At 38.2% G+C, this 27,221-nt stretch overlaps 1 protein-coding gene across 1 annotated transcript in view; it reads right to left on the minus strand.

Annotated features, from left to right (window-relative positions):
* The window catches only part of TTN (titin), a gene marked incomplete at its 5' end in the record, with an annotated part of 307,317 nt that overhangs the window by 151,888 nt on the left and 128,208 nt on the right, over positions 1 to 27,221 (minus strand). The window contains 29 exons of the mRNA XM_084642843.1: positions 118 to 195; positions 552 to 626; positions 875 to 958; positions 1,240 to 1,320; positions 1,504 to 1,584; positions 3,363 to 3,446; positions 3,672 to 3,749; positions 4,099 to 4,173; positions 4,430 to 4,510; positions 6,995 to 7,120; positions 9,406 to 9,477; positions 9,784 to 9,867; positions 11,178 to 11,252; positions 11,818 to 11,904; positions 13,790 to 13,867; positions 14,286 to 14,408; positions 14,541 to 14,624; positions 15,177 to 15,260; positions 15,615 to 15,692; positions 16,224 to 16,307; positions 16,946 to 17,026; positions 17,975 to 18,052; positions 20,209 to 20,475; positions 22,241 to 22,318; positions 22,448 to 22,504; positions 24,194 to 24,241; positions 25,137 to 25,163; positions 25,272 to 25,349; positions 25,451 to 25,660. Of these exons, the coding sequence (XP_084498969.1) occupies positions 118 to 195; positions 552 to 626; positions 875 to 958; positions 1,240 to 1,320; positions 1,504 to 1,584; positions 3,363 to 3,446; positions 3,672 to 3,749; positions 4,099 to 4,173; positions 4,430 to 4,510; positions 6,995 to 7,120; positions 9,406 to 9,477; positions 9,784 to 9,867; positions 11,178 to 11,252; positions 11,818 to 11,904; positions 13,790 to 13,867; positions 14,286 to 14,408; positions 14,541 to 14,624; positions 15,177 to 15,260; positions 15,615 to 15,692; positions 16,224 to 16,307; positions 16,946 to 17,026; positions 17,975 to 18,052; positions 20,209 to 20,475; positions 22,241 to 22,318; positions 22,448 to 22,504; positions 24,194 to 24,241; positions 25,137 to 25,163; positions 25,272 to 25,349; positions 25,451 to 25,660 (2,616 nt within the window). The remainder of the gene's footprint in view (positions 1 to 117; positions 196 to 551; positions 627 to 874; positions 959 to 1,239; positions 1,321 to 1,503; positions 1,585 to 3,362; positions 3,447 to 3,671; positions 3,750 to 4,098; positions 4,174 to 4,429; positions 4,511 to 6,994; positions 7,121 to 9,405; positions 9,478 to 9,783; positions 9,868 to 11,177; positions 11,253 to 11,817; positions 11,905 to 13,789; positions 13,868 to 14,285; positions 14,409 to 14,540; positions 14,625 to 15,176; positions 15,261 to 15,614; positions 15,693 to 16,223; positions 16,308 to 16,945; positions 17,027 to 17,974; positions 18,053 to 20,208; positions 20,476 to 22,240; positions 22,319 to 22,447; positions 22,505 to 24,193; positions 24,242 to 25,136; positions 25,164 to 25,271; positions 25,350 to 25,450; positions 25,661 to 27,221) is intronic.

Raw genomic sequence — 27,221 nt, forward strand, 5'->3', positions numbered from 1 at the left:
AAGGAAACAAAAGCATACACCAGAATCTACATTTTATGTAATGGAACTAAACTATTCTAGATACAAGACATTAATAACAGACAAGCATCTATTGCATAGTTTGAAAAGGCAATGTACCTCTTTTTCGTGGAGCCTCCTCCTTTTCAGAGATGGCTACTTTTTCTTCGGTGATAATTTTCCTGTGCACTTCAGTCACTTTAAAAATATCAAACGTAGGAATATTTAATTGCAATATTTGGAAGGTGCTTTAATAATAAGCAGCTAGAAATAAATCTTTTTAATCTTAATTGATTTTTGATGAAAGAAAATATACATGAAATTTCACTGAATACAAAAATGAGACAGTAAAAGAAGAAGGAACAATTTACAAAAACAGTATAAAGGACACAAGTGATAGTTTATACATAGTGAAGATCTAGACAGAGGTTACTGTCACTAAAACACAAAATATCTACATGAAAAACATTTGAAACGAACAAACAAACAAACATAAGGTGTAAGATAAAGCCACAGATAAAGACATCTAGAGAATATTATTTTCATTAGTTTACCTTTGGTGAATTGAGGTTCTTCTATTTCAACAGCAACAGGAGGTATCCATTCTTCTGGTGGTTTTTTCTTAAGTACTTTAAAAATATTGTGTAATTTTAGAAAATTGGAATGATTTCAATACTAAACTAAAAAGAAAAAAAGCAACATAGAAATCTCACTATGAATACAACTGGCAATGGACACAGACAGGCACATGTACTTGTGTAATGCTAAAAAATTAAAAGCATCTAAACTACATTTTACTCAACAAGGTAAGAAGTTAAAGACTGAAATTGAAAGAAAGACATTTTTCCAAGTTATAGGAAGCAAAAAACTGATGTACCTCTAGCTGGCGGGGCCTCTGCCTTTTTAGGAACAGGGACAGGCACTTTCTCCTCAGGAACAGCTTTCTTACGAACTTCAGGCACTTTAGAAAGAAGAGTTTTAAGAATATTGATCTCTAGTATTCTGAATATATTTTGTATGTAACATTAGTGTTTCCTTCGTTTAATAATAACCAAAGTGTTTATGTAAGGAAAAACAAATAATAGTATACAGAACACACCGCTGTAATGCAAACAGTCAGACTGTGATTTATAAGAAACTCACATTTTTATTAACAGACACTAAAACCAAGAACATGAGAAGAGAAGACCTGTGTCATGTCTTTCAAGGTAAGGAAGAATCATTTTAATTAGTAACTTATACCTTTCACTGGTGGAGCTTCCTCAATTTTAGGAGCAGCAGGAACTTTTGGTGGTGGGACAACTTTCTTAGGCTTCTCAGGCACTTAAAAATATTACAGTGTATAGTTTAAGAAATAGGAAAAGTATCAAAACAGTAAGGAAACACTTGGTTAGTCAAAAGAGAAGTTTGTAACACACATGTAATAGGGACATACATCAAAAACAACAAAATCAGAAACAGTGAGATGTAGAACAATTGACATTTGATATTTAAGAGTTGATGTACCTTTAGCAGGTGGGACTTCCACTTTTTTGGGAACAGGGACAGGTACTTCCTCCTCTACATAGAAAGGCTCTTCTTCAGTCACTTTAAAGATATTAATGTTAAAGATACAGAATTGATGTATTTGGCATGTTTGATCTAGTCCTTGGTTAGTGTATCTATGGGATGCTCGATTTAGGAAATCTAATTCACCCAGTCTCACCTGCACTAGGAGTACTGCCTATCCCCAAAATAGTAGCAAGATCCAAACTGTGTAGCAATTTACTGATATCTGGGAACCAGGACATACAATAATCACAGCGGGTGTGGCTCTGTGAGTGTAAAATGGAGTCTTAGATGGAGAGACCAGTTCGTAGATTTGGGTTTGGGATGTAGACATTTATGTCAAGCAGTAGTCTTTTGTGGTGAGCCAAATCCTTTCTTATATTATAGTCTCTGTTGAATTTGTTTTAGAGAAACATTAGGTGGATGAAGGAAAGGTAGCTAATTTACTGAAAGGTTTGGCTCAGATTTCAAAACATGGTTTTCATTTGCCATATATTTTAAAGTCAGTGCTGTCATTTTCTAGGAACTCTGAACAAAAAGATTGGGAAGAAAATCACATCAGGCTAACGTTAGCTTCTTTTTCATGATGCCTTCTCCTTTTGGACACAATCCTGCAAAGGGCTGAGCTACTGTAGGTATGAAGTGCCCTCAAAGACTGATCCAACTCCCCCAGAAGTCAATGGAGTCACTGTCAATGACTTAAGTGGGAGATGGACCAGGCCTGAACACTCAATACTGCTAGGAGATGCTCAGTGCTTTGCAGGGCTAGATCTAATGCCCACTGAAGCAAGTTGAAAGTCTCCCATTGACCTGAGTGAGACACTAGGAATACATAAATCTCACTGGAATTTGTCATCTTGAGAATTCAGCTGGATACAGACAGATTCAACATGTCACGTGCAGAGGGAATTCAGGCAATGGTTTTGTGTGCTTTGCTCTATGCAGTGTGAAGTTACCTGTGTTACAGATCCACCAGTATATTTTTAAAGGGTACAGGTGTCTCCATAAGTTTGCTCATTCTCACAAAACAACAAACAAACAAGAATTTAAGTTAACAGAGCCAACAGAGCAACTTAAATTTTAATGCACCAACAGCGGGATGTATATTTGGCTTGCAGAATTTATACTTTTTGGAGAGTAGTAGCATGTTTCCTTTTCTTTTGGGTAAGCTCCCTAGGCACTTCACTTTATATTATTGTGCAGTTTTAGTAATAGCAAAGATATTTATAAAAGCATGAAAAGAAAAACAGAAAGAGACATATGCACACACAAAAAAAGAATGTCTAAAGCATATATACATGACACAGTAAGGACTCTAGAATTTGAATGTAAGATTTTTCAGCATTCCTGGTATTTTCCATTACATGTAATTTAATTAAAAAATTTTACACACAGAAAAAACATAAGAGACAGCATATTAAACCCACAAGAAAATGACAGATGTTAAGGACACAAGACCATCTTTCAAAAAAATGCTGATGATCTGAAAAGACGTTGATACTTTCTTTTCAGAAGAGACAATGAGCTTCTTCATATGATTGATGCTCAGTTTATGAAAATTAGCGTGTACCCAAAACAACTACGCATTCATAGCAGTTTTGAATGCACAAGAAATGCAGGAGACTGACCGTTTTATATAATTTTCTGCATTTTTTTGCAGGGCAGAAACAATCAAAATTCTATTTAATTTATGATCAAGAAAGTATAAGCTTTTTTTTTAAAAAAAAATCAAACAATTCCCAGGTTCAAGGCCTGCCGGTTCCCACTGATTTCTGATATGTAGAAGCCTCTTATTTCACCAGAAACAGCTTATGTACCTTTAGTTGGTGGAGCCACCACTTTTTTGTGGACCGGAACAGGCACTTTCTCTTCTGGCACAGCTTTCTTGGGAACTTCTGGCACTTTAAAGATATTGTTCATTTTTAGGTGTTTTGAATTACTCACAAATGGCAAAAATAATAGGCAACAAAAATACAAACACAGAGGCCTGACACTTGTGTAAGTCAAATAAGGAAATTAAAGCATAAACCAGAATCTATATTTTATGCAACATAATTAGGCAGTTCAGGACACAAGACAATATTAAGAGAGAAACATCTGCTGCATGGCTTCAAAAGGCAATGTACCTCTCTTTGGTGGAGCTTCCTCCTTTTCAGTGACAGCTACTTTTTCTTGGGTGATAATTTTCCTGTGCATTTCAGTCACTTTAAAAATATCAAACGTAGGAATAGTTAATTGTAATATGTGGAATGCACTTTAATAATAGGCAGCTAGAAATAAGTCTTTCTAATCTTGACTGATTTTTGTTGAAAGAAAATATACATGAAATTTCACTGAATACAAAAATGAGACAGAAGAAGAAGGAACAATTTAGAAAAACAGTACAAAGGACACAAGTGATAGTCTATATACAATGAAGATCCAAACAGAAGTTACTGTCACTAAAACACAAAATATCTACATGAAAAACATTTGAAACAAATAAACAACAAAATGTGTAAGATAAAGAAAAAGATTAAGACATCTAGAGAATATCAATTTTCATTAGTTTACCTTTGGTGAATTGAGGTTCTTCTATTTCAATAGCAACCGGGGGTATCCATTCTTCCGGTGGTTTTTTCTTAAGTACTTTAAAAATATTGTGTAATTTTAGAAAATTGGAATGATTTCAATACCAAAGAAACCAAAAGAAAAAGGAACACACAAATCTCAGTATAAATACACTGGCAATTGACACAAACAGGCACATGTACTTGTTTAATGCTAAAAAAATTAAAAGTATCTAAGCTATATTTTACTGATCAAGATAAGATTGAAAAGATTAAAGATTGAAATTGAAAGAAAGACATTTTTCTATGTTATAGGACGCAAAGAAAGAATATACCTTTAGCTGGTGGGGCTTCCACTTTTTTAGGAGCAGGTACAAGTACTTCCTCCTCTATGTAGTAAGGCTCTTCTTCACACACTTTAAAGATATTAATGTTAAGAATACAGAAGTGACCTATTCGGTATATTTGGTCTATTATTGCATATATTACCTTCACAAGTAATGAAATGATTAAAAAAGAATAACCAACAAAGAGTACTGACACCCATAACACATATATTTGCTGCTTCGTTTTCCAGATTGTTTCCTTGATAACACTTGTAAACTTTCAGAAAAACTATGGTGTGAAAAAGACAAATAGAGTCCGTGGTTAGTGTATCTATGGAATGCTTGATTTAGAAAATTTAATTCACCCAGTCTTCACTTGCACTAGGAGTACTGCCTATCCCCCAAATAGTAGCAAGATCCAAACTGTGTAGCAATTTACTGATATCTGAGAACCAGGACATACAATAAACTCTAAGGGTGTGGCTGCTTAAATGTGAAATGGAGTCTTAAGGTATATTTACAGTGCAAAACCCAAACAAACAAAACCCGTAGGAAGGAGTCTCAAGGCTTGGTTACACTTGCGAGTTAGAGTGCATTAAAGCAGCCCCAGGCGCCCAAGCTCACTACCCTTCCACACTGGCAAAGCACGTAGAGCGCTCTGACTCCACGGCTAGAGCTAGACACACGGCTCCACCTCGGTGAGAAGATTAACACTATTGCGCCTTGGCTGAAATGCCCGGGCGTCAGTGTGAAAGAGGTGTTGCATTACTGTGCTCTGATCAGCCTCTGGAAACGTACCATAATCCCCTTAAGTCAAGTGACCACTCTTCCCAATGTTTTGAACTCACTGTAGAAATGCGGATATGCCGTCTGAAAGCTCCATTTCTGACAGCCGGCTGCTTATCTGCTCCGAGACAAAGCAACCATTAGTGTGGAATGTTGTGTGTGAGAGAGAGAGGCGGGGGGGGTCTGCTGCTGTCTGAACTTACAAGACAGCATGCTGACATGCTCTCAGCTCCCCCCAAAACCCACTCTCTCTCCCCCCACATACACACAACACACTCCCTGTCACACTCAACCCCTCCCCCGCCCATTTGAAAAGAACGTTGCAGCCACTTGCCTGCTGGGATAGCTACCACAATGCACTGCTCTCTGTGGCCATTGCAAAAGCTGCTAATGTGGCCACACCAGTGTGATTGTAGCTGTCAGGGTAGACAGACTGCAGTGCTTTCCTTACTGCGCTCTCCGAAGGCTGGTTTAACTCAAAGCACTCTACATCTGCAAGTGTAGCCATGCCTTCAGAGTCAGGGTCAACATACGTGGATTCTCACTACAGGGATTTAAAATAGCAGTTCAGATGTTTTCTTAGTTTAGATGTTCCTGCTTGGGCTGGAGCTCAGAAACCAGTGATGGGAGGGGTCTCAAAGCCTGGGCTCCAACCTGAGCAGAATGTTTACACTTGCATTTTTAGTGCTGTAGCCTGACCCTCACAAACCAGAGTTAGTTGACCCAGACTTTGAAACTCACTTTTTTTTTTTTTTGCAGTGTTGATGTACAACAAGATAGTTTCTAGCTGCAACAGGGAAATGGGCAGACCACCTGGTAGAGTTAGGTTGGGGATATATGCATTTAATTCAAGCGGAAATAGTTGTGCTGAGCCAAGTCCTTTCTTTTATTACAGCCTCTGCTGAATTTGTTTTAGAGAAATACTGGCTGGACAAAGGAAAGGTGGCTAATTTACTGGACGGTTTTAGCTCAGATTTCAAAATATAATTTTCATTTGTCATATAACTTAAGATTAGTGCTACCATTTTCTGCAAAGTCTTAACAAAAAGACTAGGAAGGAAATCACATCACAATAATGTAAGATACTTTTTTTAAGGTGCCTCCTGCCTCTGGACATGATCCTGCAACACGCTGAGCTACTGTAGGTATGAAGGGCCCTCAGAAACTGATTTAACTTCCCCAGTGTCAATCTCAATGACTTATTTGGTAATTGGGTCAGTCCAGAACACTCAGTACCTCCAGGAGTTGCTCAGCACTTTGCAGGGCTAGATATAATGCCCCCTCAAATCAATTGAAGGTTTCCCATTGACCTCAGTGAGACCCTAGGAACACATAGATCTCACTGGAATTTGTCATCTTGAGAATTCAGCTGGATACAGGCAGACTCAACATGTCACATGCAGAGGGAATTCAGGCAATGGTTTTGTACTTGCTGCTCTTTGTTACCTGTGTTACCTGTGGTTCAGATCCACCAGTATATTTTTAAAGGTTACAGGTGTCTCCATAAGTTTGCTCATTCTCACAAAACAACAAGCAAACATGAATTTAAGTTAACAGAGACAGCAGAGCAACTTAAATTTTAATGCACCAATAGCTGGACATATATTTGTTTTGCAGAATTTATACTTTTGGAGAGTAGTAGCATGTTTCCTTTTCTTTTGGGTAAACTTGCTAGGCACTTCAGACATTTTAAATTATTGTGTAGGTTTAGTAACAGCAACATGAAATCAAGAACATTCAGTAAAAACACAAGGCAGAATTCATGGCACATTTACAGCACAGACATACAAAGAACATTATATGTTGGATCAAATGCTATATCCAATGTACCTTTAGCTGGTGGCTTCTTCACTTTTTTAGTAATAGAAATTGGTAATATTTCTTCTATGACTACTCTCTCGGGAACATCAGGCACTTTAAAGATACAGAATATTTACATTTAAAAACTTTAAAAAACAATGTACAGAAGCATAAATGCTAGAGGCAAGATGTAGAACACAAATACACAATGGTGTAATTCAATAATACAGAAGAAAAATATATAAAAAAGGGTAACATAATTATATGTGGCTCACAGATCACCAAGGCAACTGCAGATTGGCGAGGTATTATGGAAGCATTAGACCATAATTTAATACAACAACAAAAAGACATATCATGTCTCAACATATTCATATAAGCAGATGCTCTTTGCTGTACCCACTTCTCCCAACACTGCATTTATACACATTCCAGGTCAGAGTTCTGGTACAAAATCCAATCAAATCCTGAAAAAATGCAGGCCCTCTGTGACTTCAGTGACTGCCCCTTTCCGTATGAGGAGAGCAGGGTCCTTCATACAAATGTGCCTCTGTGGCTTCTCCAGTAAATACAGCAAGAGCCCTCTGACAGCCACTTGAGACAAAGAATTTGTACAGAACAGATAAACATTCCAATCCCATCGTTCTAGCGTAAGATGGGAGAGTGGGTACAAACAAGCCACTTGCACAGATGGAAGTAGACAGTGATCTTGTGCTTGCAGTAAATTAGAAGTAACCCATGTCTACATGTAGAAAATGACAAGATTTTAACTGAAAAGACTCCAAAAAGCTTATTATGTAGATTATGTTCAGTTTTGCAGATTCATCCAGGAGAGAGTGCACACTTTGTTGGTGGAGTTTCTTCTCTTTTTGAAACAGTACTGGGTATTTTTTTCCTTCTGACTCTGAAATTGCTGGTTATTAGTGTGTGAAGTCATCCAGGAAAAACTACAGTGTGCCCTGGCATTTGGATGACCTTTTAGGATCTCTGAAATAGCAAAGAAGTTGGGAATTTTCTTCTTGGTAGATGGAATCTACTTGGCAATAATAGGTCTAAGTATTTCTACCTACATTCTGCAAGGAACAACCTAATCTTTGCTTGTCGCAGCAATTTGCTGTGAAGGTCTAGTTCAATCAGGTGGATGCTTTTTTTAGATGCCTGAAGCCACAGCCTGCAAATCTCCCTCTTCTGGTAACAAGTGTTCTTTTTAGGCTGTGTGAAATAAGCCCAGTTTCTTTGTAACTTTCTGGCAGGGCTGGTGCATAAATTTTCAGCGCCACACCTTTAATCTTAAGTGTCAGGTAAGTCTGAACCAATAAACTCAAGATGAAATTGATTGAGCCTGGCAACTTTCATTGGTTTGATTACAAAACCAGCCACATTTGGCCCAAATTGCCCCAGCCAGGAGACTCTGCTGCCCAAGAAAGCTCTGTCCCACTCGCTGCACTTCTACTTGCCTTCTCAGGGAGGCCTGTAGACCTTGACCTCCTCTCCCTTTGGGGACAGCTAGCTCACTCTTCCTTCACAGGCTCTTCTCCGAACTGCTGAAACACCCAGAGTGCTCAACAATGGGGTTTCTCAATAGCTTGGAGCACTCTGGGTTCTCTCAGCCCCAGAGTGAGTTCAAGTACTCACAGGGCAGGAGAGGAAGGGCCAGAGGAGCCTTTCCTGTATCACTACTTCCGAATGTGCTGGCTTCCCATAGAGAGGCAGAAAGGAGGACAGACAGCACAGAAGAGGAAAGCACTTGCGTTTTTAGTAGGGAGTTGGCCAGGAAGTTTCCCCTCAGAGGGCAGAGAAAGACAGGCAGCACACTGGTTGCATCCAAGAGAGAAGCTAATTAAATAACCGAGGCCACGTCTGTGCTTACTGGGGATCGACACTGCTGCAATCGATGTAGTGGGGATTAATTTAGTGAATCTAGTGAAGACCCACTAAATTGACAGCAGAGCACTCTCTGGTCGACTCCAGTACTCCAGCTCCCCAAGAAGAGTAAGGTAAGTCGACGGGAGAGCATCTCCTGTTGATGCAGTGTGGTGTAGACACCCGGGTAAGCTGACCTAAGTGATGTTGACTCCAGGTACGTTATTGACATAGCTGGAGTAGCATAATTTAGGTCAAATTATCCTGGTAGTGTAGACATGGCCAAAGCTTCCCCCAGGAAAACAAAAGAAGTCAGGAATCTCAGGATGGAAGATTTAAGCCTCTTGAGAGCAGAGAAATTCAAAGGGCTTCACTTTCAGGAAAAACATTGGCCTGCCCCAGGTGTAATACAAACTTTTAATCTACACTCATCTTGAAATCCTGAGTTTTGCTTGCAAAACAAAATAGATTTAAAAAATGGTGGCAAAACTAAAAGATTTCATTCAGGCCTGAAACTCTTTTAGTTTAGTTCATACCTGTGTATGAAACCTCCTCCTCTGTGTGAAGAGAGATGGACATTTCCTCTGACAAAGCCCAATGCTCTTCCACTGTTGGTACATTAAAGATAGAGTCTAGTTTTAGTATTGTTCCTCTGAAACAATATTTGGGGTAGAGGTTATACATTCCCTATCCACTCAATGTGGTTGTTACAGAAATATGACATTTTAATTGCTTTCCTGCCACCTCTGACACCAGATAAAATGGAGGGCTGCCACTGTATCCCTTAAGGTTCCTAGAATTTTGGTGGAATGTCAGAATTCGAGAGAAGTTACTGTGGCAATATAGTAGTCAGACTGGAGGACCAAGAGCCAGGCAATTATTTCTTTTATAATTTATTCTATGGATGTGGGTACCTTTTGCTGGTGGAGCTGCTTTTCTTTTTGGAACAGCAATGGACACTCTTTCTTCTGTGATAACTGTCTTTGGAACTTCTGGTACTTTAAAAATAGCAATTGCAAGAATAGAAAGAGACATATGTACATTAAAAAGAATGACTAAAGCATATGTACATGACACAGTAATAGAATTTGAATGTAAGATTCTTCAGCATTGCTGGCACTTTCCATTACATGTAATTTAACTACAAAATTTCATAAACAATAAAAACATAAAAGATAACATTTTAAACACACAAAAAAATGACAGATGTTAAGGACACAAAAGCATCTTTGAAAAGAATGCTAATGATCTGAAAAGACTGATACTTTTTATTGTTAAGAAGAGACAGTGAGCTTCTGCATATCAGTGATACTCAGTTTATGAAAATTAGTGTGCACCCAAAACAACTATGCAATTCATAGCAGTTTTGAATACACAAGAAATGCAGGAGTGTGACTGTTTTACCTGATTCTCTGTATTTTTTTAGAGGGCAGAATCAAAATTCCTTTTAATTCATAACAAAAAGTGAATATAAACTGTTTTTAAAAATCAAATAATTCACAGGTTCAAGGCCTGCTGCGTTCCACTGATTTCTGATATGCAGAAACCTCCTGTATCCCCAGAAAGAGCGGAAGTAATTTTAGCCAGTGGAGCCACCACTTTTTGGTGGACTGGAACAGGCACTTTCTCTTCCGGCACAGCTTTTTGGGGCCCTTCTGGTACTTTAAAGATATTGTTCATTTTTAGGAGTTTTGAATTACTCACAAATGGCAAAAATAATAGGCAACAAAAATACAAACACAGAGGCCTGACATTTGTGTAAGTCAAATAAGGAAATGAAAGCACACACCAGAATCTATATTTTATGCAACATAATTAGACAGAGATACAAGACAAGATATAAATATCTGTTGCGTAGCTTCAAAAGGCAATGTACCTCTTTTTGGTGGAGCCTCCCCCTTTTCAGAGATGGCTACTTTTTCTTCGGTGATAATTTTCCTGTGCACTTCAGTCACTTTAAAGGTATTAAGTGTAGGAATAGTTAATTTTAATATTTGGAATGAACTTTAATAATAAGCAGCTAGAAATAAATATTTTTAATCTTGACTGATTTTTGTTGAAAGAAAATATACATGAAATTTCATTGAATCCAAAAGTTAGACAGTAAAAGAAGAAGGAACAATTAACAAAAACAATACAAAAAACACAAGTAATAGTTAATACATGGTGAAGTATCAGACAGAGGTTACTGTCACTAAAACACAAAATATCTACATGAAAAGTATTCGAAACAAACACAAACAAACAAAATGTGTGAAATAAAGGAACAGATAAAGACATCTAGAGAATATCATTTTCATTAATTTACCTTTGGTGAATTGAGGTTCTTCTATTTCAATAGCAACCGGGGGTATCCATTCTTCTAATGGTTCTTTCTTAAGCACTTTAAAAATATTGTGTGATTTTAGGAAATTTCAAAACCAGAGAAACCAAAAGAAAAAGCAACACACAATCTCACTATGAATTCACTGACAATAGATAGGTGTTTCTGTGGGTTTGCTTGTTCTCATACGTAATGGAATTGTCTAAGGAAGTCCACAGAATGTCATTATTGATCTCTGAGTTGGTCAGTCAAACAACAGGAAAGGAGGAATAATACTCTCAGAAACAAAATCTGCATAAACACTGAGGGACAGAGGATCCTCTTGATATTTAAGATTAGATTGATGCTTTTCACATGTTTTCTGTAAGCAACCAACTATGCTGTTTTGTAGTGGGTTGGGCTGAAGACTGATCGTAAGAAGTGGCAGAGCTGTTTAGTAGTGGCAAAATGTCATAATATATGAAACTTTACCAGCATTTAAACAAATGGTGTAATGAAAAATGTTCATCTACACACTGAGGAAAAACTTGATTTTTTTTTATAAAAACCAAAAAATTATTTCAAAAATAGGAAGATTCCGAGATAGTTTTTATTTTAGTCTACACTCCTTGAATTGTGGTTGTACCTGTAACTGATGAAATCTCCTCTTCTCTGTGAACAGAAATGATTGCTTCCTCTTCCTCTTCTTCTATCCATTCTTCCAGTGTTGGTTCTTTAAAGACAGGTTCAGTTTTAATGTTTTTTGTGGAACAATGGTTATGGCAGAGGTATAACAATTCTGATAAAATCAATGCGACAACTACAGCCATAGACAGGAAACATAAAATGCTTTGTACGTGTATGTTTGCCGTGCATTAAATTCTGTTCCTTGCCCATGTGCTAGGGACAGGGGTCAAATTACATCTATGGTAACTCTCAGAGTTCAACTGTATTTTCAGTGGAGTGCCACAGCTTCCCAAACATCCCATCACAGCAGCTACAATGGAGGGCCAGCAATAAAGTTGTTAAATAATTCTTTTTACTCTTTTGGTGGGTGGTAAAGAAAGACTAGTACAAAATAAGAGGGCAGGTTATGTGCTGGACAAATAAACTGAGAAACCAGCATATTCTTTAGAACTGTGTCAGGGAAAACTCAGCTTGTGATGGGGCAAGAGGCCAATTTGCCTAGGTACAAGCAGAAAGGAACATGTTTACATGAACAAATACCTTTCCACATATTCATATTTCATAGGGGTAACTTAGGTGTTGACTTTAGGAATTTTGGCCCTTTTGTTGTTATCTTAACAAATATGTGTTAACTATCCCAGTCTGACTGACTATTCATTAATGGATTACACAAGTGGGGAATCTTGGCTTGGAACACTATGGGGGAGATCCTTAACTGGCATAAATTGTTATAACTCCATTGAAGTCAGTCTCCATTCAAGCTGAGAATCTGCCCCAGAATGGTAATAAGTTATAGTGCAAAAGCAAGTCAGTGTTTCTCATCTGTAGCACAATGAATAGTTCTTTTGTATGTGGGGAAGGAAGTGATGGATACAACCCTCATGTGTGTACCCATACCTCATGGGCCAGATCCCTCAAGGTGCTTACTATCCAATTATCCTTAACTTTCATTGTGTCTTCATTAGGAGTCTGATCGAAAGCCCACTGCAATCAATGAGAATCTTTCCATCCACTTCAATGGGTTTTGTATCAGGGATTAAAAGTACAAGGGCTGGGCACCCACCCCACAGAAAGCTCTGAGCAACTGGGAAGTTATGGGCTCTACATGTAAAAAGTTGTAATGCAAAACCTCACATATTACAACCAAGGCACATTTCTGTATTAGGAATTATGCCTTTAAACAACAGATTTGCACTCTAAAACAACAAGAACAATCTACAGAATTGATGTTTCTCACATGTATCACTACTTGCAATATATTTTCAGGTGGTGGGACATCACTCCTTTAGAGATTATAGCAGATACTCTTTCTTCTGTAATATAGACTTTTTCTCCTAAAACTGCTTTCTGATATACCTCAGGCACTTTGAAAGGTACTAATATAAAATTTATGAATTTCTAATTGCAATGTGTAGATAATATCCCATATTGCTATGACTAAGTTTTTGAAGATTTAAGAACACTGATGCTATATAACAAGAGCACAAATAGTAGATGACAGAGTACTACACAATACACACAAAATAAACTCATGATCCTCTGTCAATAACACAGTACACTAACAGATAACTCCCAACAGCAACACAAATCTTACAAATACAGTAAGAGGCCAATAACAAAACAGAAGATAAGAACAGATGCTATTTAAGAATCAGCATGATCTGTCACTCCATCGGGAAGTGTACCTTTAGCTGGGGGAGCCTCCACTCTTTTAGGAACAGCAACAGGTGATTTTTCTTCAGGGACAACTCTCTTAGGCACTGCAGGCACTTTGAAGATATTATTTCATTTTAGGACTTACAAAATGGAAAAAGCAACACATACACAAATGGAGACTTTAAAGAGGAGATTACATCCAGACACACATTTCCACAACACAATCAAAACACTAAAGAACAGTCTTTTACACAGTAAACTACAAGGTAATGTACCTTTTGCTGGTGGAGCTTCTTCTCTTTTAGGAGCAGCAACTTCTTCTTTTGGGACAGGTCTTTTAGGCACCTCAGGCACTTCAAAAATATCAAATAGAATACTGAATGCTAGTTTTGAAAAGGATTACTGGGTACGTTACTATAGAAGTGCATTCATCCATTCATCCAAGGAAGATAAGCCATTTAACACACAAACTGTACACCTTAACGTACAGAGATGGGTTACCGAAAGAAAAGGCGTCTTTGAAGAAATCAGACCCGAACTCTGACATTTGGAATATGCACACAAGTATTTTAAGACTGCATTCTTTAAGTCAAGAAACTAGAATTGTTGCTAGTTAGCATTAAGTGGTGTTATATAAAACATACAGTTATGATGCACAAATAATCATTGTCATTGAAACACAAATCTATTTACATATACACTGCATGAAAGACATTTAAAACAGCAGCATTAAAGAGGTGCATATAGAATGCAATCTACTATTTGATATACTTCTAGCAGATGGAGGTACGACTTTATTGGGAATGGGAACTTGAACAGGTTTTGTAGGCACTTCAAGAACTTTGAGGATATTAAAAACAGATTTAAATAATCTTTCTAAAAAGATTTTGAGAACTACATAGACAAAGAACAGACAAACAATAGACTGCATATAAAAGTATATATAACATATTGTTAGATTTAGAAGTAATCAAAAATTATTAAGACAAACATATTGTTAATGTTCACACTCGAAAGGTGATGTACCTTTAGCTGGAGGAGTTACTTCTTTCTTGGGAACAGCAACAGGTACTTTCTTCTCTGGCACAGGTTTCTTAGGCATTTCAGGCACTTTAAAGACATCATTGTCAAAACGGTGGTGTTTTAGTTTTTGGAACACTTATTCAGAGTACAGTGCTCGAAGAGTCCTTTATAGAACCCATACAGTTATCCAGTACAGCTAAGGATGTGAGCACTGCAGCACGTCACAACGTGTAGCTATATAATATTAAGATATGTAGATAACTATTTATAAATTACTGACAGGTAAGCACAGTGCATTGTTATATTATTAATATAGCACTATACATTTCCATGGTAATTCACAGAAGTAAAAAAAAAAAAAAAAAGGCCAGCCCCTTTTCGCCAAAGAACATACAATTTAAATACAGATAGAAAAAGGAAAGGCTAAGAAAAGGAAGGACGAAGTTTAAAACAAATAAAGTGATTATGGGCTGTGTTCCAGCAAAAATGATCCTTGAATAAATCAACGTAGTATGTAGCAGATAAAGATAACACAAAAACAAAGCTGTATAGTTAATCCACAAATGTATTTAAGACAACAACAAAAATAAGATAACAAAAAACAAAAAGATCTTGCTTTTTTCATGATAGCTGGAGTACCTTTAGCTGGTGGAGCTTCTACTTTTTTAGGGACAGGAACCGGTTCCTTCTTTTCTGGGACAGTTTTCTTTGGCACCTCAGGCACTTTAAAGATACAGAGTTGTGAACATTTAGGAGGTCACTAAATTATTTAGTAAAACACTGAAGACAAGTTTCAACATGTACATATACAAATACTAAGGAATCAAAAAAGTTTATCTATGTTATTAAACATACATTATATATTTTGTGCATATCAAAGAACATACGAACTACTTATCATTTAAATAGTTAAGAATATGGCTTAGCTTGAGAGAGAAACTCATGTTTGTGTACTTGTATGAGAGCACATAACTTCTGAGGATGTAGCCATTAGTTGAAGAAATCTGAGCAAGTCTGGCATTCTAACCTGTGGTGAGAGGATAGACACCTGAACACCGGGGCACAGATTTTATTTACCTTTAACTGGAGGAGCCTCCACCTTTTGGGGAACAGCAACAGGTATTTTTTCTTCTTTTCTCTTACGTGTCTCAGGAACTTTAAAGATATTAAATGTAGGGATATTAAATGGTAATGTTCATAGTAGTTCTGAAGTTATTTTAAGAATACGTATGTGTATGCAAACTGTCTAAAATACATATATAAGCACATTCAGAAATTTGGAGCATAATCTGAAGAGGTGAAGAGTACTCATAATGAATAGGATTATATTTTTAATAATTAAGAATTAAAGGTTAATAAATATGTAAGATTTTAAAAATCTACCTTTAGCTGGGGGAGCCTCAGGAATTTCAACATGTACTCTTTCTTCTATGACAGTTTTCTCATGTACTTTTGGCTCTTTAAATAAAATCATTTTAATAATGTTGTCATGTCGTATTCAAAGTTTGTCTCTCAAAGAATATCAAAGCAATGGAACACAACAACAACAAAGAAGCAATGTAATATGAAACATAAATGTACAATGTGTTTAAAATACATAATTTGTCAAAAAAAAGTCTATAAAAAGAAACTAGTAAGATTGAAATGTTTTCATTTGGGTTTACAACTTTTTCATTTTGTACATACCTGTAACATAAGAATATTCTTCTTCTGCTTGAACAGAAACAGACATCTTTTCTTCTGAAATAGTCCACATTTCTACTGTCGGTACTTTAAAAATAGGATTTCATTTTAGCAGTGTTTTTCTGAACCCATATTTGTGGTAGACAATGTATCAGTCTTTATCAAATCAGTAAGTCTATTGTACATTTAAGTCTTAAAGCACAGAATTAGAGACTTAGTATGTATGTGCTAAAATAGTAAACATGAAAGTAATAAACATGAATTTAGTATCTATTAGAGGTCAACGAGATAGACAGTGCAAAAAGCTCTTTAAAACAAAAGAGCATGTAGCCTTTTAAAAATATTACACAGAAGGAGCACATAGAATTTGCCTTCCCAAAGAAATTGCAGGATGCTAAGACCATTCATCTTTAGATATAAGCCAGCAAGCAGAATACATGAAGGAAGAGCCACATCACACTGCAATACCATGAACAGAATTTAAACATTTGAAAGCTACCCACAGAAACCATTCAACACAAAACCAAATTCTATGCTACTCTGTAACAGAACAAATTAAACGTGAAAGTATGCATGTTACATACTACTAATTAAACAATGAGAGCGGTCACTGCTGGGCAATGTGAAATTGACACAAATACTAGACACATATATATCCACACGCAGCACAATGATACATGCGCTGGAAAGAGTGGAATAAGTAATTGAGAGGTCAAGATCTGTACCTTTCTTTCTCATAACTTTCTCCTCCTCGACTGGCACCCGGGTAGGTTTTGGTGGCGGAACCTTCTTGGGAACTGCTGGCACTTTAGAAATATGAATTGTGAGTCCCGTATGTAGTGAGAATACCAAATTAATATTACAGTTAGTTAATGTTTGCAGCACACTTTGAAAATGTAACAGACAAGACAAATGTACTATGATCCAGTCCTGCAGCTGTGCTAAGCTTGCATGGGATAGCACAAAATGATATAAGGACAGTGGATGTTTCTTTAGATCCCCTACCACAGTCCATATCTTATTAGGGGGTTATGAAATTTGTGACCACTGCTGCATGGATGTTCATGACCTCCTCATTCTGTTGAGTTTTAGAATCCAGGTGAAAACAACAAGGAGTCCTTGTGACACCTTAGAGACTAAAATTTATTTGGGCATAAGCTTTTGTGGGCTAGAACCCACTTCATCATCCACAAAAGTTTATGCCCAAATAAATTTGTTAGTCTCTAAGGTGCCAGAAGGATGCCTAGTTGTTTTTTCTGATATAGACTAACATGGCTACCACTCAGAATCCAGGCGAGTCACTCCCATTATAGAATAGAAAATGCTGAACTGGAGGGCCCCAATCAGCATAAATTTTAAGCATAAATAAAAGGAGCTGGGATGCATATGTATCCACAAGCCTAAACAATGGTGAAGATACCCTGGTTGATAAACCAGTATGGAGAATTGGAGGTCAGACATGAGTGGGTAAGGGTGAAGGAGATACTCCTCTCCAAATGTAGTTTATCAGCACTCCCTACCCTCAAGTATTAGGTGTTAGCTCTACAGGCTCATGTATTTCTCAGAAACTGCTGCTTTTATCTTCCTTTCACTACAGCTGGGCAATGGTTGTTACCATCATTGTCTCAAAGATTGAAAATTGGTCAGATCTATGTTAAATGTAGTACATTTGTTTCTGAAAACACATAAAGTGGCAATATTCAAACTACTTTCATGTCATAGTGGCGTTAAAATCATGCAGTAGGTAGCAGTACCTTTAGGCAGTCTGACTTCTTCCTCCTCAAGCCTTTGAGTGGTTACCTCAACTTCTTCAGCTACAGGTTTCCTAACAACTGCAGGTGATTAAAAGACATTTCACAACATTTAGACAACCTGGCAAATGATCACTCAGATAAAAATTGGTCAGAGCTGGGAGCTGTAGCATTTAATGCAACTTTGATATGTTTTAATCTTTGCCAGGATTCCCTCTTGCACATCCACTCATATGGTTCACTGGTGATGGTGACCCCTGTGGAATGAGCCATACAGCTTGCACCCAAACCTGGTGGATCTCCAGGGGCCCACTGAGAGCCAGGGAGATCCTTATGAAGGACCTGGTGACTACCACTTCCTAGTAGTGCAGCTCCATTGCTCTACCAAGGACTTCACCTGGTCACAGCTGTTTGAGGACTGCTGCATGGTGGGGGAAGGAAGATAACAAAACCTTTGCCTGAATGATGTTTGCCCAAGAATCTCTGCAGTATCCCTCAACCCTCCCAGTCTCTATTTTATTGCATAGGGAAGACCCCAGTCTTCCTGAGCACCCTGACCTTATGCATTCTGCCGGAGTGGGAAGATAGGCATGCAGTGATCTGGGGGAGGATCCCACTGTCTAGATTTACATCAGCATGAGAGAGATCTGAAACTTGCTCAGTGTAACCATGACTCTAGTTATACAGATATGTCTCAGTCCTGTACTTTTATGTATGGTCACTTCTTTCTTTTCAGCTGTAATTGCTGGTGTTATATGCTCAGGCATGGGCTTCTGAGGAACTCCAATCACTTTGATAAAAACAGCATCTCATTTAATGAAGAGGAAATACACACCCTGAAGAAGTACACCTTACCTCAGGGTGGGACAGGCCAACATTAGGTGATGATATAATATTTCACAAATAAAACACACAATTGTGAACATTCAACAGTTGTCATGGGGGATTCTGTTCATTTCCGGTTTTGTTGCTAACCCATTGACTTTAGGACAAAATTCTGTCTTGGCTACATACGCACTTCTCCCACTGAAATAAATGGGAGGCATGCTCTTGACATATATGACTCTTAACGCTCCAGAAAGATTTGTGGAACATTCCACCCAAATCAGCCTTGTCTGGGGGAAATGCAGGGGAAATCCTCTCAAATAATTAAAAACATGCAACTGTCTAAACTATGGCTAGTTCATGGTGCATTTGAAAAGCTCCCAAACTTCAAACTCCACAAATTAATAATCACACTATAATGTGTCACTTTGAGCTGTGTCCATAATATCCTAGCCCTGCTCGATGATGGGCCATGATTTGCCACTGATTTGCAATCATAACTCCCCTGTACTTTATTTGGGAAGTTCTACGTACAGATTGATAGCACAATATTTCCCAAAGTACTGTAATAGAAAATCTCAACATGTACCAATTGGGGAGAAAATAAAGAGAGACCAGGGCTTACTTCTGAACACAGAGGAAAAATACATAAAGAAACAATATAGATTAAATAAGGAATAACTGCTACTGTCAAACTCAAAATCCTGAAAAGCTACTCTAAACCTTATACTACAAGACTAGTTGGGATAGGTCTCACAGACTGCAGCTGTAATGCACCTGGATAAATGGAAATTTATTACATTACAGCTGACTTTAGATCCCTGACAAAGATAAATGTGGATGTACAGTGAGTGGGCTTGAGTCTTCCTTCCCTATATGCTCATTTCTCCTTTTATACAGGCAGCCACAAGCTGCTTGGTGCCTGATCTTGCTTTCATTGAAGTCAATAGCAAAACTTCCATTAAATCAGCAGTGCAAGTTCAGTTCCATAGAGAGTAGAAGTGGGGATGAAGAAGACCTGCCCCACCCCACTGCAGCATGTGAAGCTATATACACACTGTATACACATGTATACACACTGGAAACCCCATGTATCCTTGTTATGAAAGGGTCCCAAAATGAAAAAAAAGTTTTGTTTGTCCTTAGAAAATCCTGGTGGCTGTGGAAATGTTAGCTCTTGTACATCACGGCCTCTTTAATAGGTAATTAGAAGATAACAGGTCAAGAAAATGGCACAAAATACTAATTGTAATTTCAATATTTATATTCCATTGTATTCGGCAGTAACATTTTTATACATCCCAAACCAAATGGATTATACTGAGCATGGCCAAGAGAGTAGAGAGATGGAGAAAGTGAAGGGGGAAAAAAGAGGGAAAAAAGATTAATAAAATCAAGAAATTCTAATATACCTTCTTCATGATAAACATGTTTTTCTTCATAAGTTTCCCATTCCTCTTCCCCTTCTTCATAACCTTCTTCCCTTTCATAATATTCCTGTTCTCCTCCATAATCTTCTTCCCATTCTTCATAAGGTTCTTTTTGTTCTTCATAAATTTCTTCTTTTTGTTCATAAACCTCTTCTCTTTCTTCATATATTTCCTCCTTTTCATGAACTTCTTCCCTTCTAGCTACAGAAGTCACTTCGATCTCTTGTGGCTTCCTTGGCACTTTGGGAACTTTAAAAGATTGCTCATATTAAAATATAGAGTTTGCAAGGCATAATGGATATATATAATTTAAGAAATATACCTATTTATGGAATTCAAGTAGCATATTAAACATTTTACACAGTAGTATTAGATTGCTGTTTTATTGTTTTTTGATACTCTTGATATTGTCCAAACTTGGTTTGTCTCATGCAGACACAGTTATTCAATTTACCAATAGATTAGTTAGGTCAGAGCTATCACCTCAATATATAACTATGATATTATTATTTTCGGTTATAGGACCCATATTTCAATGGCAATTTTATCATATTTGTTCACTGGAAGACCACCACATTGAGTTCATTATATATCAACAGCAAGAGAAAGTTGGAAAAGAAAAAAAAATTCAAATTAGTATCATCAGCACATGCTGGTACCAGGGTGAAATCTGTCTAATGAAGTTAAGATGAATGAAAGAAAAATTAAGAATGAATCTGTATTCTTCTGATGCAGATTACCACAGGGTAGGAAAACTGAGTGGCCTATTCCTCCACAATGGATTATTTTTTCAGTATACATGTTTTATACAACTTCTTTTGTTGAAATAATATCCTGTTATTTTGGGGGCTGGGGCCAGGATGCTGGTTTCTTTACAACCTCTGAAACTTTAGAAACGTTATGTTTAGCATTCTAATCTCTCCTTGATATGCACACATAGTCACACTATAAAGGCAGTTATAGATCCATATTGAAGCAGTATATATCCTTGACCAACCTCTAGATGGTAGGCACACTGTCCCAGATTTTCTCACCCATTGAAGTCAAGTGCAAAACTCTCATTAATTTAAAACATCACAGAATCAGTTCTAATATTACCCTCAGAAAAAGGAGAAATGGAGCATGAAGAAATTAGCACCTTTCCTAAATTCTGCATTTAAGGCCCAGTCCAACCCCCACTGAAGTCCTTAGTGCATTGTCGTAAGCCCACTGATGTCAAAGGATGGAATCCCATTGGGAGGTTTTTTCCAGGTTGCATACTGTCTACATACTCATTTTTTCTAGATAGAAATAAATAACTAGCATCTTGAAAATATGTTATTTTACCCAAGATGTTTTTATTCCTGACAAAGTTTAACAAAATAAAATAAAATGAAATAAAATAAAGTAAAATAAAGTAATAATAATATTCACATAAAATTAATTTAAAGAGAGGTTTTTACATATGCCTCATCAAAGCTGCTGAAAGCAATGTTTTTTAGATATATGCTAGCATGATGAGAAAAACACTGAAAAGACTACTGATTCTAACTGATATAATCTACAAGATCAAGGCCTTTGGGTTGACTAAGCAAGAAGCTACAGTGTTCTCTACATCTTTTTAAAGCTGCATCCCACAATTTCATAAAATGACACTATAAGAGAACAGTCACATGTTTACAGAGTAGCTTTTGTCTTTGTTTTGCTTGTCTTTTCACTATGTTTTTATTATTTTTATCTTCAGAACTTAGATTCTTGTATGCTAGTTAATGCTCATTTTTTCAATCTTTATCTTGTATCACTAGGTTACAACCTTTAACTAGGATCACGTGAGAAATTACTTCTGCCTCGATAATCAGTGTTCCAGAACATATTTTTGAAATATCCTAATGAATGAGAATTTGGGCTTTAAATATGCATATTTATAACTTTAAAATAAAAAAGTCAAACACAAAAACCTCTCATCATTCCACATTAAATAAAATTACTTTCTTAAAAATACCTCTTAAAAAAATAATGTAAAAATCCATTTTACCTTTAGGTGGAGCAATTTCTTCAGGAGCTTTTGAAACCACCTTTTTGGAGACTTTCTTTACAAGAACTTTCTTGGTCTCTGAAAAAAAAAAAAAAAAATATATATATATATATATATTTGCATTTAACAGCTACAGGAAAAAAGTTGGATTTAACATAGTGCATTCTGTTTGACAACATTTTCAGTTTTAAATCTATAAGCTTTTACCTTTCTTCTCTTCTGGTGGTGGAACAGCAAAAGGCAGCAAAACAGGAATAGGAATATCTTAGAAAAATAATGAATATATTTTATTACAAATATTTCAATGCTACATTCTTAATAATATGTAAAAAAAAAAATTCCTAATATGCTTTGCATACAGGCATATAAAATGACTGTATTACAATTAAAAAATCAAAAGTAACTTGTGGTTGGGGTTGGAGCAGTCAAGATCAGTCATAGTACTTTTCATGGGTGGGAACTGCAAATCCATCCTAATGTAAGGGGGCTGTTGGCCTCCTTCTGAAAATTAGTGCGGGTTTTTTTTTTGTTGGCCCTCTCCCAATATCAGGAAAAGGGGGAAGGGCCAAAGAGAAATCAGGATCCTGAGACTGACAGTTCCCAAGGCCAATGCTCTAAGTCTGTGAATTGACAGGGTAGGCAGGTCAATGAGGGAGTCTAGAGCATGGGGCTCATCTTCCATGTGAGCTGGAGCTGCCTGAGTTAAAGTAGGGCAGGGGCAGAGCTAAGGAGAAAGCAGCAGCCAGAGTGGAGCTGGGGAAAGAGCAGGAGTCCAGAGACAGAGAAGGCAGAGCTAGGCTGGAAGAGGAGCAGCAGCCAGAGCTGGTCTGGGAGGTAGAGCAGCAGCACTGAGACAGAGTAGCCAGAGTTGGGGAACTGGAGCAGCCCAGAGCTGGGGAGCTGGAGCAGTGGAGACCAGCCACGCCGACAGTGAGCCAGGCCTGAGCTACTTCAGGGAGCTGCAGGGCCAGAGCCGGGGTGTGGATGCCTTCTGTGCTACAAGTAATACTGCAGCCAAGAGTGGTGAGCAGCTGGGGAGAGGGAGGTGGGGACCCTAGGCAGCGAAGGCCCAGTGGAGGGAGACGTCACCAGGCAAGAGGGCCTTGGAGGCTGGACTCAAGGGGTGAGGGAAACGGGGCCCTGAACCACAGGAGGGCCAATGCTGTGGAGAAGGATCCTGCCACCTATAGTTAGAGAGCATGTAGCTTCCATCTGAGTAGGTGTTTTACCCACTGTATCACCATAGCACAGCCAGATCCTGGGCAGGAGGACTGGGGCATGTGAAGAATAGGCTGTGAACTTTTCTTAAGTAGCTGAAACTGCTGTTTGTGGTATTCCCTATCCCCAAAGGGGGGGCCCCTTGTTCCTTTAACCTTTTCCACACACACACCCATTTTTTTTAACGTTGCTGTTTAATAAGTTGTATTTGGTTTAAGCTTAAAGTAGCGATCAGTGGGTCAGGGAAGTGGCCAGTGTAGAGAGAGTACCCTGGAGTGGGGACACCCAGATTCCTGTCCTAAGTGACCCTGCCTTATTGGGGTTATGAGGACTGCTGCACAGGAGAGTGGAAGAGGAGTCCTTGAGGTCAGGCAGGCATCTGGGCAAAGGGAGTTAGAGCAAGGACACATCTTTTCTCTGCCTGATTCCCCCAGGGTAGTGCAAAAGCCAGGAAAGTTCCCCATGATGGTGGGACCATTCCCTCGCTCATACTTATTTGACCAGTCTACCCTGACAATCAGTGGGTGCTATTGGACACCCAGCACCAGAACCAACAGTGCCACTGCCTCCCCCAGAAAACCCTGATCATTCAAGCTTTGCACAGAGAGGGGTGAATTTGAACACTGCTCAGTCCTAGATTTTTTCTGAGGTTCCCAAATCTCCAAAATTCCCGCTGCACCTTTGCCTAGAATCTAAAGAGAAATCCCATTATAAAAATCTGGTTATTCATCTTACCTTCAGTTGGTGCTTCAATTGGAACTGCAACTCTGGCATCAGGAACATCTGGAAAGTCAAAATATATAGAAATGTATAAAGTAGAAATTCTGATGAACTTGTCCAATCCCTAGGACTGGGTGACAGTATTTTCTAAGGAATAATTTTAAACTACTCAAGAGATGGGACCTTCACCTCTTCCCATAGGAAACTGTTCTACAGGCTGCTACTCCTCAGCATTGGGAAACATTCAGACTATATCTCCTCTCTTCAGTTTCACCCATTACACCTGTTTAAATCCTCTTGGACCACCTTGTGCAATTTTTCCTTCTCTTTTGATTTAACATCATAGAAATACATATGGATCATTATCATGTCCTCCTCCTGAGTCATAGTTTAGCCAAGTTACACACACCTAATTCTATTACCATTTTAATTGCATCAAACCCTAAATCCTTATATTCTGGTGTGTGTCTTTTTAATTAGATTCTAGTATTTAGACGGTTCTCTCTCTCTGATATATCCCCCCCCACACACAGAAAGGAAGATTATTAAGTATAATTAGAATGATCACTTTCCTTGTCTATGATATGTTGTTTGTCTATTTGATTGGTTGTTTTTTTACCTCTTCCCTAATCTTCACTATATTGCATTGGAAGTCCATGCCCAATTAACTGTCCACTCTCAGCCCCAAGGAAAGAGGGGAAGTTGGCTTCCCTTAATGTGCAAGAGGACCCCAGGCCCAGAAATTCCTCACTAATTGTGGAATCGTCACAACATTCACAATTGCTGCCTATGGGAATAATCTTCCTTTATAGATCTGGAAATTCCTTCTCAGCATATTAGCCTTGGTGTACTAAAACCAAATCCAGAAATAAGGGTTTCAAAAGCAAAAAATAAAGGAGGACACAAAATTAAATCAGTGCCAGATGATTCATAAATATGTTCTCAATTTTTTCTTTACCTGGTGGCTTCACTTCCAGTTTCATTTCTGCAAAAAAACAATAGATTTGTATTTAGAATGTTTTCACTCTCCAGCACACAATTTCAGCTCTTATACATAGCTACACTCTCAAACCTGTTTACTACATGCACTAACCTTTGGTTGTCAGATAGAGCTCTGCAGTGCTTCTTGCTTCACCTCTTGGTTCAAGACGAGCAATTACAGAATACACACCTGGAATATGAAAGCATTTTGATATATACCTCATGTTGATCATTAAAAAACACAAACAATGAGAAAAAACAGTGACAATGGAAACATCCCATTAAGGTTACCTTCATCTTGTGCAGTGACATTGTGGATAGTCATATAATGACAGCGACCTTCACTTCTAAAGCTGTATTTACGACTCTCCCTCAGTTCAATGGAGCCTTTGTACCATGTCACAACTGCGTCATCAAATGAAACCTCACACTCAAAGGTTGCAGACTGGTGTTCACTCACCACTATATTCTGTATGCTCTTTGTGAACTGAATGGGCTCAGCTGGTTTGGAAACAAAACAAAAATATATTAGTTAGCCTTGTTGTAATAGACCTTTGTTTGTACAGTAACTCCTCGCTTAATTTTGTAGTTATGTTCCTGAAAAATGCGACTTTAAGCAAAACGATGTTAAGAGAACCCAGTTTCCCCATAAGAATTAATATAAATGTGGGGGTTAGGTTCCAGGGAATTTTTTTCCACCAGACAAAAGACTCTCTCTCTCTCTATATATATATACATACACGCGCGCGTGCACACACACACACACACACACACACAGTATAAGTTTTAAACAAACAATTTAAATACTGTACACAGCAATGATGATTGTGAAGCTTGGTTGAGATGGTGAAGTCAGAGGGTGGAAGAGGGTGGGATATTTCCCAGGGAATGCCTTACTGCTAAATGATGAACAAGGAGTTGGCTGAACCCTCAAGGGTTAACACATTGTTGTTAATGTAGCCTCACACTCTACAAGGCAGCACAATTGGAGGGAGGGAAGACAGCATGTCAGACAGAGACAGAGACACAGACGCACACCCTTGTGTGTGAGAGAGAGATGTGCATTGCCCCTTTAAGTACTCTGACCGCACTCTAAGTACATTGCCTTTTTAAGTAGATCAACAAGCTGAGACAGCAGCTGCTGCTAGCAAGCTCCCTCCCTCCTGAGCCCTGTCGTGTTTCCCACTGCTGTATGGAGATGGGGTAAGTGGGAGGCAGGAGCAGGGGGGAGGGGGACACCCTCATCCCCCCCCTGCATAGCAAGTAGGAGGCTCCCGGGAGCAGCTCCAAGGCAGAGTGCAGGAGCAGCACAGGGCAGTGGTGGGAGGGACAGCTGAACTGCCTGCAATTGATAGTCTGCTGGGCGGCTGCTGCACAGGGAATTTAGGGGAGTCGGGAGCTGATGGGGGGCTGCCGGTCCACCCTGGTTCCAAGCCCCCACCAGCTAGCTCCAACAGGCTGCTCTTTCTGCAAGCAGTGGACAAAGCAGGTGGCTGCCAAACAACATTATAAGGGAGCATTGCATAACTTTAAATGAGCATGTTCCCTAATTGATCAGCAATGTAACAACGAAATAACATTAATGGGGTGACTATAAGTGAGGAGTTAATGTATATAATATTCTGTAAAACTAACAACAGACACCTACTAGGATACTGAAAAAGGAAATGAAGAAAAAAGAAATACAAAGAAATGTGTATTCATCATTCTATCTCCTGTGAAGTGCTCCATTTAGGAGTGAAGTTAAGAAGACACAAGAGTATTGCCACAACACGATTATTGTGAGAAGTATTCAAGAGAAGTCATTAAAGCAATTAAGAAAAGATAAAGAATGCTTGGTGTATAGGCATATTGGAAGTTTGAAATCTCAGGAAAATATGAACATCTCAGAAAGAGGAGACTAAAGAGGATAAACATAACTCAGATCTAAGTGTTTCAGAGTAATGGGTCATATTAATTACACAGATAAAATATTATTAGGTTATCCTGGCAGTGGTATCTCCTTCAAAGGAATGGATCAGCAGAATTTCCCATCAGGTCCATCTTCTGTTAACTGAGCATC

Source organism: Lepidochelys olivacea (assembly GCF_965140295.1).
Source record: "Lepidochelys olivacea isolate rLepOli2 genome assembly, chromosome: 11".
Lineage (NCBI taxonomy): Eukaryota > Metazoa > Chordata > Testudines > Cheloniidae > Lepidochelys > Lepidochelys olivacea.